At 52.4% G+C, this 12,206-nt stretch overlaps 1 protein-coding gene and 1 non-coding gene across 2 annotated transcripts; one reads left to right on the forward strand and one right to left on the reverse strand.

Annotated features, from left to right (window-relative positions):
* The first annotated feature begins 8,261 nt into the window (after positions 1-8,261).
* On the forward strand, positions 8,262-8,693 carry LOC108178368 (26S proteasome complex subunit SEM1). The gene has a single exon (XM_017348399.3). It carries the CDS (start codon positions 8,320-8,322, stop codon positions 8,530-8,532), a length of 213 nt encoding a protein of 70 aa, XP_017203888.1. The 5' UTR covers positions 8,262-8,319; the 3' UTR covers positions 8,533-8,693.
* A 2,627-nt stretch (positions 8,694-11,320) lies between these two features.
* Positions 11,321-11,484, reverse strand: LOC127484002 (U1 spliceosomal RNA). Its single transcript, XR_007910785.1, has one exon. It is a non-coding gene; the product is annotated as a U1 spliceosomal RNA (small nuclear RNA).
* Positions 11,485-12,206: the final 722 nt, after the last annotated feature.

The following is a 12,206-nucleotide window of genomic DNA, read 5'->3' on the forward strand; positions in this document are numbered from 1 at the left end:
AGCACCACTGAAGGCATAGGAGAACTTCCAGTAACCCCACCGATGACAGCCCTGTGTTCAGTGACTGGGAGAAGGCGTTGCAGGTGTCAGGAGGATGTGAGTCAGAATTAAAGTCTAGAGACGACTCTGCAGAAACAGGCTTGATGTGGTCCAGACAACCTTGGCAGCCTGTCTCACACAACTGACAGAAAGTCCTTCTCTTCACACTTTCACACCTTTGCTATTTGCAAACAAAATGTAAATCGAATAGGCAGGATCATTATATTTGTGAATTTTTATTTTTATTTTTTTTAAAGATTTATTTATTTGAAAGTCAGAGTTGCAGAGAGAGAGAGAGAGAGAGAGAGAGAGAGGTCTTCCATCTGCTTTTCACCCCCCAGAAGGCCGCAATGGCTGGAGCTGCGAGATCCGAAGTCAGGAGCCAAAGCTTCTTCCGGGTCTCCCATATGGGCGCAGGGGCCTAAGGACTTGTTCCATCTTCTGCTGCTTTCCCAGGCCATAGCAGAGAGCTGGATCAGAAGTGGAGCAGCTGGGTCTCGAACCAGCTCCCATATGGGATGCCGGTGCTTCAGGCCAGGGTGTTAACCTGCTGTGCCACAGCGCTGGCCCCTGAATTTTTATTTTTAAAAGATGCTTATTTTTGAAAGAGTTAGAAAGAGGGAGAGACAGAGATCTTTAACCCACTGGTTCACTCCCCAGATGGCTGCAATGGCCAGTGCTGGGCCAAGAGCTTCATCCAGGTATCCCATGTGGGTGGCAGGGGCCCACGTACTTGGGTCATCTTCTGTTCCTTTTCCAGGCCAGGAGCAGGGAACTAGATTGGAAGTGGAGCAGCCTGGACACATACTTGTACCTGTATGGGATGCTGGTGTCACAGGTGATGGCTTTAAAAACTATGCCACAATGCAGGCCTCTATATTTGTGAAAAAAAAAATTTTGACAGGAAGAGTTAGACAGTGAGAGAGAGAGAGAGAGAGAGAAAGGTCTTCCTTCTGTTGGTTCACTCCCCTAATTGCCGCCATGGTCGGTACTGCGCTGATCTAAAGCCAGGAGCCAAGTGCTTCCTCCTGGTCTCCCATGCGGGTGCAGGGCCTAAGCACTTGGGCCATCCTCCACTGCCTTCCCGGGCCACAGCAGAGAGCTGGACTGGAAGAGGGGCACCGGGACAGACCCCAACGCTTCAACCGGGACTAGAACCCAGGGTGCCGGCACCGCAGGTGGAAGATTAGCCTAGTGAACCACAGTGCCGGCCTATATTTGTGAATTTTTTAAAACAAAAGAATTACATGAGATCAGCTTCTAAATACATAGTCACACTTCCTCACACAGTTACATTTTCTTTCTTATTTGAAAGGCACAGTTACAGAGAGATGGAAAGACAGACAGAGAGAGGTCTTCTATCTGTTGGTTTACTCCCCAAATAGCTGCCACAGCCAGGACTAGGCCAGGCCACACCCAGGAGCCAGGAACATCTGGGTCTCCTAAGTGGCTGGCAAGGACTTAGGGACTTTGGCCATCATCTGCTGCTTTCCCAGGAGTGTTAACAGTGAACTGATAGGAAATGGTGCAGCCAGGACTCGAACCAGCGCCCACATGGGATACCTGCACTGCAGGCTGCCGTTTAACCCACTGAGCCACAGCATCAGCCCCTAAAATATAATCTTTCACAACTGATTTGCTTAATACATAATTTCCAGCTTAAATGGCTTTTGCTTTTTGTAGAACGTTTCTCTCATAAATACATAAGCATAATTTCAATGAAATGATTTATCCAACTGAAGTATATGAAGGAAGCTTAATATTTAAAGTATTTCTTTAGAAATGAAAACTCAGTTTTTGAAGTAAATGCCTCTTTGCAAAGCTGTTTTGTAGATGTGGATTGGCTTTTTGTTTACTGAGTTTTCTTAGTGTAAAGCACCCACACAGTGTGACAGTTTCTAAAATGTATTCAGACTTTCTGTGGAGCAGGTGTTCGGCTTAGTGGTTAAGGCGCAGGTTAGGGTACCCACCTCTCATATTGGGATGCCCCAGACCCACTCCTGAATCCAGCTTCCTGGACGTGCGCCCTGGGAGGCAGCTCAAGTAGGTGGGTCCTCACCACTCACATGGGGGACCTGGACCGAATCCCTGGCTCAGCCGCAATCTAGCCGTGGCTGTTGCAGGAATTTGGTAGAGACCCAGCAGATTGGAGTTTCTTGCTCGCTCGCTCGCTCGCTCGTTCTCTCCCCCCTCTCCCTCTCTCCCCACCTTTCTCTGTCTGCCTCTTACTTCTCAAATAAATAAAAATTTTAAACAGATTTGTGGAAATTGAATTTAAGCTACGTTTATTAAATTTTTTTCTGGGTACTAACGGAAATTTTGTCCAAAACGTAAAGTATGGACCAGCACCTATGCTATCATTCCTACTCGAATGTATGCACAGAGGTCCATATGTGCATAGAATATCCCTGGGCGCTCACACAATGAGCAGGTGATAGCATCTGTCTCCCTGGAGAGAAACAAGATGACTGGAAGACAAGGAAAGTGGGAGACATTGCTTTCATCGCATACCCTTTTTCAGAGTACTTTAAAAAGTCTGTGGAAAATGGAATTAAAAGATAAGTTTATTTTGCTGCAAAAATAAAAATGAAGTCCATGCATTTTCCACAAAGTTTTTGAAGATCTTCACATATCTCCTTTATAAATATTTATTTATTTATTTTAAAGACAGAGTCACAGAGACGCAGAGACAGAGAGAGAGGTCTTCCATGTACTAGTTCACTTCCCAAACAGCCACAACTGCCAGAGCTGGGCTGATCTGAAGCCAGGAACTTCTTCCAGGTTTCCCACATGGTTGCAGGGGCCCAAGGACTTGAGGCATCTTGAGTAGCTGGGACTTGAACTAGTGCCCGTATGGGATGCCGGCACTGCACGCAGCAGCTTTACCCGCTATACCACAGCACCAGCCCCACATGTGCACCAAATGCCCATCCCTCAAACTTAATTGTTATCACAACAGAAAAGGATAAATTAATCTTTAATCAAAAAGGGGGGGGGGTGACCCTGTGGTGCAGTGGGTTAAAGCCTGGCCTGCGGTGCCAGTATCCCAAATGGGCTCCAGTTCGAGTCGTCCCGGCTGCTCCACTTCTGATCCAACTCTCTGCCATGGCCTGGGAAAGCAGTAGAAGATAGCCCAAGTCCTTGGGCCCCTGCACCCGCATGGGAGACCCAGAAGAAGCTCCTGGTTCCTGGCTTCGGATCAGCTCAGCTCTGGCCGTTATGGTCATTTGAGGAGTGAACCAGTGAATGGAAGACCTGTCTGTGTGTGTGTGTGTGTGTGTCTACCTCTAATCTGTAACTCTTTCAAATAAATAAAAATAAATCTTAAAAAGAAAAGTTAAAGCACAGCAGTTTGAGTACAATTGTATAGTCAGCAAAATGACTCTCAAGGTAAACAGCCAATAAGGGCACTGGGGCACACAGACAGGTCTGGGAAGTGTTGCCTGGTCCGGGATGACGCCTTGCTCCTAGGTTCTCCCTTCAGATGTAGGCCAGGGTTTTAAAGGAGATGGACTTGCGATGTAGCCTCTGTACGTGACTTTGTCAGATGGGGACCTCAGCTCTGCCTTCACTAAGTCCACCATATCCACTCCTCAAGATTACCTCTTAATTTTTTAAAAAAGAAGCTTCTGTACATGATGCTTCTTAGATGAGCCAGGTAGAAACACGTAATTCACACACGGCAAAATATAAAGAGTAAACTAATACATGGAAAATATTCCATCTCAGGGGCCAGCGCTGTGGCGCAGTGGGTTAACGCCCTGGCCTGCAGTGTGGGCATCCCTTATGGGCTCTGGTTTGAGACCTGGCTGCTCCACTTCCAATCCAGCTCTCCACTATGGCCTGGGAAAGCAGTATAAGATGGCCCAAGTCCTTGGGCCCCTGTACCCATGTGGGAGACCTGGAAGAGGCTCCTGGCTCCTGGCTTCGGATCAGCACAGCTCTGGCAGATGCGGCCAATTGGGGAGTGAACCAGTGGATGGAAGACCTCTCTCTCTCTCTCTCTCCCTCCCTCCCTCCCTCCCTCTCTCCCCCTCTCTCCCCCTCTCTCTTCTCTGCCTCTCCTCTCTCTGTGTAACTCTTTCAAAAAAAAAAAAGAGAGAGAGAGAGAGAGAGAGATACCTTAGTGATCTTCAGGGAGTACAAGGGCCTGGTGTGACTCCTTGTGTTTGTATCACCGGCTGGGTGTGACGAGCCTGGCTGGCTCTTCTGTGAAGCATTGTTGGTTCACAGCGAACATATCGATGTCTTTTGACCCGGTGTTCCCATTCCCGGGAATGTATCCGAGGAGACTTCTCAAGGGAGAGGAAAAGCTCTGTGGACAGTGTTTGTAGCAGCTGTGTCCACTGTCTAAGAGAATGCCCTGAACGGGGCGGCTTCCGCAATAAGCAGCCTCCCCACCCTGCAGGCTAGAAGTCCAAGATTAGGGGGCCAACAGGGCCAGGTCCTGGGAAGGCCTCTTCTCTTCTGGGTTTCAGACTTTTGAATTCTCACTGTGTCCTCACGTAGCAGAGAGAGCAAGCTGGCTGGCTGCCTCTTCCCATTCATGAGGGCTCCACTCTCACGATGAATCACCCCACACTTTCCACCTGCAGAACTATCATTCTGAGATTAGTGTTTCAACATATATTTTTTAAAAAGTCATGTTTATTTATTTGGTAGGGAGATAGAGTTTCCATCCACTGCTTCACTCCCCAAATGACTGCAATGGCCAAATTTGGGATGAGGTCAAAGGGAATGCAATCCAGGTCTCCCATATGAGTGGTGACTGCTTGAACCATCACTGCTGTCTCCCAGGCTCTGCCTCAACAGGAAGCTGGAGCCAGGAGTTAGAGTTGGGACTTGAACCCAGGCACTCTAATGTGGAACATGGATGTCTTAACCAGCGTCTTTATCCATTCGGCCAAATGCTCACCCCGACAAATGAATTTGGGAGGACATATGCGGTTTATTGCAGCATCGAAATAAAGAGACTTGGAGTCAGGTATCTGGGTTTGAGGACTTGACTTTGGGATGTGCCTCTTGGTAACTCTGTGTTCTTGGAAAAGTGACTGGATTTTCCCGAGCCCGTGGCTGCTGGGATGGAGGGAGAGAAGGTCCTGGGGGACAGGATGTGGCAGGAGCTCGCCCACTAAGCCAGGCACTCCAGGCTCTGTGCGTCAGCCGGAGGAACGCTGCAGGTGTTTGATCAGTGCTGGGTGTGGGGCAGGTTAGCGGGCAATGGCATAGAAGATGAGTGGAGCGGAGCAGCGTGGGGAGGTGGGGAGTCCACTTAGACGGCTTCTGTGCAGCCTGCGTGAGAAGCAATGCCTAATTAAATGAAAGAGCCCAAATTGTGCGGGCGCCTCGCAGGGGATGAGCCATTATCACAAATCTCCAGCCTCCCTAGGGCATCTGATGTATAGTCTGCCCTGAGCAGAAATATTACAGAACAGCGCCTTATATTCGGAAAACCCTTTACGGTTCAAAAAGTGCTTTCATGTGAGTGATCTCGTTTGATCTTCTAGGGTGATTATGGGTTGATATTCGTGAAGGGGCGTCCCAGATACTGAAATCGGACCTATGGGCCTACAATTTCCAGGGCCTGCCCCTCTGCCTTCCTCCACGCAGCTTCCTTTTTGCCGCCTGTAGGCATTTCATGGCTCTTGATTTCATTTCACTGAAAAACATCCTGCCGAGCACCACCGTGGCAGGCTCCTTGCTGAAGGCAGGTGAGCCCTCCGTGCACACATTTGGTTTATTTACTCATTCACTCCTGCTTCTCTGGTCGCAGAGGAGTTTCCTGTGTTCCGCCATATGCCGCCCTGTGAGGCTCTGTGCACTCAGTGACAGCCCACGAGGGGGCCTGTCCTTGCTGTCCTCCCTCCCTTCCCAGGAAGGTCACACAGACCCAATCCCCAAGGCGAGCTGTGCGGCTCTGGACCCAGGAGGTCTGGGACCCCGGTCTCTGCTGCAGTTCAGGCGCCCTTCCTCGGGCTTGCCTGGCTTCCAGAAGCGCCCAGGAGCAGGCCTGAGCAGTAATTAAGACTGTGCTCGGTTCCACCTCACGCAGCACAGCTGCAGCCGGGGAGGCAGGAAGGAGGGAAGATGGGAAGGATGCCCTCGGCTGTCTCCCCGCTCACTCGCTCACTCAGAGCCTGTGTGCCAGGCGCTCCAGAGGGCAGCAAAGGGGGTGGGCAAAGCTGCAGGAGGAGGGCACAACCACAAGCGCAGGCTGCCCAGGGCCACGCAGGGCCTTCAGCTGCCAGCCGCGGTTGCCACACCTACCCCATGCCACATGGGTGCCAGTGGCCCAGCCACTCCTCCCAGAGGTGTCGGTTCTTTCAGCCTGGCGTTGGCCAGGTCGGCACGATGGGGCTGTGGTCCAGCAAGGAGGCGGGGGCGTGACAAATCTCCCCCACTATTCACTACCATGCAAGTGTGCATGTGGCCTTGGGGTGTCTGGAACCCTCTCTGGTCCCACCTGTGACGGAGGTGGCCTCTCTCAAGGAAAGAGTGTGACGGCAGTGACTAAGGCTCAGTGAGTATCTAGGAGCACGCCCCTCTCCACTCCACAGAGCACACCCTCCCCCAGAGAGGCAGATGTGCAAACCAAGCCATGACTGCTATGGTAGTGACATGAGAATGTTCTAGAAGGCCACATAGTCACCTAGGGTAGACTGAGGAAGGCTTCACTTATATGGTGGGATTGGAGTTGAGCCTTGAAGTTACAAGAGGAACTTTCCAGAAAAGATGTTTCAGGGAAAGGGAACAGTGAACAAAGCCAAAAGCGTGGAAGAGTGGGTGGCCTGTTGCAGCCCAGTGAGCAGCCAGGAGATGGAGGGGAGCTGGCCCAGAGCACGTGTGCAGAGAGGCAGCCGTCGAGTCATGGGCCTGGCAGGAGCACTGCAAGGTGACTCAGATTTCCTGCTCACCCCTCTCGGACGCCGGACACTGGGGCGATGCTTCTGGACTTCGGCAGAACCCCTGGGGAGCTGTCCCAGCTCGAGGTGCTGAGCTAGAGGGAAGGGTGACAGAGATAGGCAGGGCTGCAGGGAGGGGCTTAGGCCGAACAAAAACGAAGGGAATCAGCCCTGGGCCCCAGCGCACTCCTGAGTCCCACCAGGGAGCCGCCTGCAACCAGCAGACACAAATGGTGCAGACTGAGCATCCCGAGGCCCGGGATGGAAGCCGGGACTCGTGCACAAGGCCGCAGAGCTCTGAGAACACCCACCCTCTGCCCACTGCCCAGGCACCTGCAGGTCTCTGGAAGCAGGCAAGAGGCAGCGGTGTCTGGTGATGGTTCTATAGTGGCAGGACTGGGGAGTGACAACGACCAACTCTCAGAGACCCTCCGCTCTCCACCTGTGAGTCACAGAGAGGAAGGTTAGTGTCTCAAAAACGCTGCCTCTTGAGTGACACTCAAATAGATCTCATCAGCGCTCATTCAGATAGCCTCATGACCACGGGGTCTGCTGTCCCCTCTCCTGCCACTATCTCCTTTCCCTATCTGGGGGTGGGGGTGCGGGCATGAAGACAGTTTGCTGAGGGGATTTTGGTTTCCTTATAAAAGAAACCCTGGAGCCAGCGCTGTGGCCTAGTGGGTAAATCTGCTGCCTGCAGTGCCGGCATCCCATGTGGGTGCTGGTTTGTGTCCTGGCTGCTCCTCTTCCGATCCAGCTCTTTGCTATAGCCTGGGAAAGCAGTAGAAGATGGAACAAGTGTTTGGGCCTCTGCACCCACCTGGGAGACCCAGAGGAAGCTCCTGGCTCTGGCTTTGGATCGGCATAGCTCCAGCTGTTGTGGCCATTTGGGGAGTGAACCAGTAAAGGGAAGATCTCGATCTCCTTCCTCCCTCCCTCCCTCCCTCCCTCCCTCCCTCCCTCCCTCCCTCCCTCCTTCTCTCTCTGCCTTTCTAATGAATAAATAAATCTTAACAGAAAAAAAAAAAGCCTACATGGGTGGGCATTTGGCACAGTGGTTAAGATTTGCTTGGGATGCCTGCGTCCCAAATCAAAGTACCTGGGTTCAAGTCCTGGCTCTGCTTCCAATACAGCTTCTTGCTATTGTGCACAATGGGAGGCATCAGGTGATGACTTAAGTAGTTGGCTCCCTGCCACCCACGTGGGAGACCCAGACTGAGTTCGGGGCTTCTGCCTTCTGTCCAGCTCTGCTGTGGGCATTTGGGGACTGAACCAGTAGATGGAAGTGCTCTCTCTCTCTCCCTTTCAAATAAATGAGAGGGAGTGAGGCCTCCATGTTCCGTACTCACCTGCGAGATGTCCTGCGTGGACGGGAGCGATGTCCGAGAAAAAGCAGCCGGTAGACTTGGGTCTCCTCGAGGAGGATGACGAGTTCGAGGAGTTCCCTGCCGAAGACTGGGCTGGTTTAGATGAAGGTGAAGATGCACCTGTCTGGGAGGATAATTGGGATGATGACAATGTCGAGGATGACTTCTCCAATCAGTTGCGAGCTGAACTGGAGAAACATGGTTACAAGATGGAGACTTCATAACTTTCAGAAGAAATTTTGAAGTAACCTAAACTTGAACTGTTGACTAAATTCTAGCATGGAGAACCCAGGATCTGCTTGGATTTATTTTTGTTTTTGTAGCACAAGAAAAATAAATGTTTTGCTCTAAAAAAAAAATAAATAAATAAATAAATAAGGAAAAACTAGTTTTTTTTTTCCTTAAATAAAGAGCCAGAAGAACGCCTGTGATGCCAGTGTGTCAAGTCTCCCGCCTCTTGGCTAGTGAGTCCCTCCCTTCCTGTCTTTCCTGAATGTAGACTTGCAGGAGACAGCACGACCTCCCCTTCCATCCTGAGGCTGTGGGCTTGTTTCCTGCAGCAGTGTGTCCCAGGAAGTGTGAGCTCTTTCATGGCACAGCTTGAAAGTCTGGAAACGAGACCACAGGTAAGCTGGGTTCTCCGCGGAGCTAACGCGAGACTGCCGAGCCCCAAGCCCCTCCGTCAGGGGGTCCCAGGGCACCTGTAGGCACCTCTTCCTGGCACCAGTATGTCTCCTAACAGAGGAAGGAGTGGAGAGAAGTGAGTCTCCTCTGGTGTATAGGGGCTGGGCTGCGAGTCCAAGCCCCCTTCACACTCAGGCAGTGGCCAGTCTGGTTTCCCTCGTGGGCCCTCACCAGAGGAATGGCCCCTGGGACCAGGGCCTGATTCCCTGTGACCTAGCAGGTCTGGGAAGCCCTCGGGGAGGAGACTTCAGAACTGAGCGATATAAAGGGAAGATCAGACCACCTTTTATTTTGAGTGTCTTTCTTTGGACTTTTGCATTTATAATATTTCTATTTTTAAAAGACTCATTTGGTTCTTTTTATTTTAGCATATTTTCCTCAGAGCAATAAAGGCTTTTGCAATAAGGAAAAAAAGTGACATTTGATCCAAAGGCGTGGCGGGGGGGAGCTCTGAGTGTGAGGGACTGACCTTTAAAACCGCCCAGTTGTGCCTCCAGGAATGCCATCCGGTGCCCTCCACAGGTCAGCTCGGCACGGGAGCCGCCACACACGTGTGCCCATGTGCAGCTGTCCTGGCCCGCTCCTCGCAGCTCCTCTAGGCGCTGACAGCTAAGCCCCCACCCCATCCCCCCTCACTCTCCTGCCAACTGTCCCCGCTCGGTTTCTCCTGCCATCCTTCAGCCCAGCCCAGCCCAGGAGCCCTGAGGGCTGCGCCAGAGGGAAGCAGTTGTTGCTGTTTTTCCGGAGCTCCCGCTCAAACCTGACACCCACAGAAAGGCCAAGCCCACGTGGTTCCGCACAGCCCCTGCCTGGCCCGCCCTGGCTGTTACCATGACGACTGCTGGGCTGGAAATGTCCTCTGCCTCCTACCCTGCAGTATTGGGTGGCTGTCCTGGGCTCCGGTCTCAGGAAAGCCACGCCTCCCAGGGGTTCTGGAGTTGCAGGGCCTCTGGGAAACAGACCGACAGGAACCCAGAAAAACAGCCAGATCAAGCCAGAGGGTCCCCGGCATCCACAGAGCCAAAGAGAAACAAGGTTGCAGGGGACTGGGCAGGAAACTATGAAGATGCAAAGAGACAGAGGGAGCCACAGAGATGCGGGATGACATGGGAGAGAGAAGCCCAGACGCAGAGAATAAGGGAGAGGGGTGCAGGGCAGGGCAGGGGAATGGTCCAGCAGGGACCAGACAGGCGAGAGGAGTCACTCGTGCATGGCCCTTGCTCCTCACTCCCTTCCCAGAAAATCACAGTGTCCTGTAGGTTTCTCTGTCTCACCTGCTGGGATCGCCCCTCTCCCCTCCCCCCCCTTCCCCTCTCCCCTCCCCCACCTCCCCTCCCCTCCCCTCCCCTCCCCTCCTCTCCTCTCCTCTCCTCTTCTCTTCTCTCTCTCTCTCTCGCTTTCTTTCTTTCTTTCTTTCTTTCTTTCTTTCTTTTTTAAAAAAGATGTATTTACTATTTATTTGAAAGGCAGAGTTACAGAGAGGCAGAGAGAGAGATCTTTCATCCGCTGGCTCATTTCCCAAATGGCCGCAACAGCTGGATCTCGGCTGATCCGAAGCCAGGAGCCTCCTCTGGGTCTCCCGCATGGGTGCAGGGGCCTAAGGACTTGGGCCATCTTCTACCGGTTTCCCAGGCCATAGCAGAGAGCTGGGTCAGAGGTGGAGCAGCTGGGACTCGAACTGTCGCTCATGTGGGATGCCGGCACTGCAGGCCAAGGCCTAACCTGCTGCATCAAAGCGTCAGCCCCCTGAACTGATTTTCTGGCTCCTCCTCTGGCTGGACATTTGTCACCTTATAAGGGGCCCTGCCCTGAGCTAATGGTGACCCTGAGCCCCACCCCAACACATACCCACCTCTCCTTGCCCCAGGGAGGCCTTTGGGTCCCCTCCACCTCCAGCTCATCATAAATACCTGCTGTCAGCCTCACCTCTCCCAGGAGGTGAAATGGGCATCGAAACACTGAGCAGAGATGGTTTTTAAAAAACGCAACAAAATTTAGGGAGCAGTGAGTGCGACTATCAGAGCTCACGAAGGCCTTGGAGATGACTAACACAGAAAAGGAGAGAGGAGGTGAGCGAGACAGACAAGTGCCAGGCAGCAGTGTGGGGGCTGAGGGTGAGAGGAGCACAGGGGAAGAGAGGGGCAGGGTCTGAGCTGCGGCCAAGGCCAGCCAGGGGGACCTAATATGGGAGGTGGCAGGCAATAGGATTTGTCCTCGGGGCCTGGCCTAAAATGCTACCTCCAGCATTTTGCCATGATTTCTCATATTTGAAGTGTCTTTTAGGCTTTGAGTGAGGTCTCTCAGGGTCTTTGTGTCCCCCCTGCCCTGCAGGGGAAAGCACGAATGCAGTCCCCCACTGCCACAAATTATGCAGTCGAGTTTCCCACATCTGGGGAAATCGCAGGGGTCAGCCCATCCGGAGTGCAATGGATGAGCCTCGCCCTGGGAAAGCCACCTTCGTGATCATGGTGTCTCCCCTGCCAGGTAAATATATGTGTTTTTTTTTTTTTAAGATTTTATTTGTTTATTTGAAAGTCAGAGTTACACAGAGAGAGGAGAGGCAGAGAGAGAGAGAGAGGCCTTTCATCCGCTGGTTCACTCCCCAAATGGCTACAACGGCCGGAGCTGCACTGATCCGAAGCCAGGAGCTTCTTCCAGTTCTCCCACACAGATGCAGGGGCCCAAGGACTTGGGCCATCTTCTACTGCTCTCCCAGGCCATAGCAGAGAGCTGGATTAGAAGTGGAGCAGCCGGTCTCGAACCAGCGTCTCAGGTTCTTTGAATTCTTAGTAACTCTTAGCATTTTCTTCTTGGAAAATTGCTAGACAGCAAGCATAAGGAACTCTGGAGCCCATACAGCCTTTGGCCTGGCCTGACCTTGATCTATAGAAGGGACAACGGTTCAATGCCCCGGATGTCTCCAGGTTTCCAGGTTGTACGCAGGTGTCGAGTTGCATATGTGTCAGCCCAGAGAACCCCATCCCTGGTGCCCTCAGCCCAGACAGCCCAGTAAAGGAGCTGGGCCCTGGGAGAGAGTTGAGCCCAGGAGAGTTGTGAATGCCTATTCAGGCAAGGCTGGACTGGACTGGGCCCCCTGGGAGGCCCACACCCCACACCAGGCCATGGAGGCCAGAATGTGACAATCAAAGCTCTCGCACTGCCCTGCCGGGTGGATCCTGGAGAGGGCGGGAAAGGGTCCGTGGCAGGTGTCACT

The sequence above is a fragment of the Oryctolagus cuniculus genome, chromosome 12 (genome assembly GCF_964237555.1).
Source record: "Oryctolagus cuniculus chromosome 12, mOryCun1.1, whole genome shotgun sequence".
In the NCBI taxonomy this organism is placed as follows: Eukaryota; Metazoa; Chordata; class Mammalia; order Lagomorpha; family Leporidae; genus Oryctolagus; species Oryctolagus cuniculus.

Bases quoted from the DNA above. Each gene is read 5' to 3' on its own strand.
- LOC108178368 (XM_017348399.3), top strand. From the start codon at position 8,320: ATGTCCGAGAAAAAGCAGCCGGTAGACTTGGGTCTCCTCGAGGAGGAT.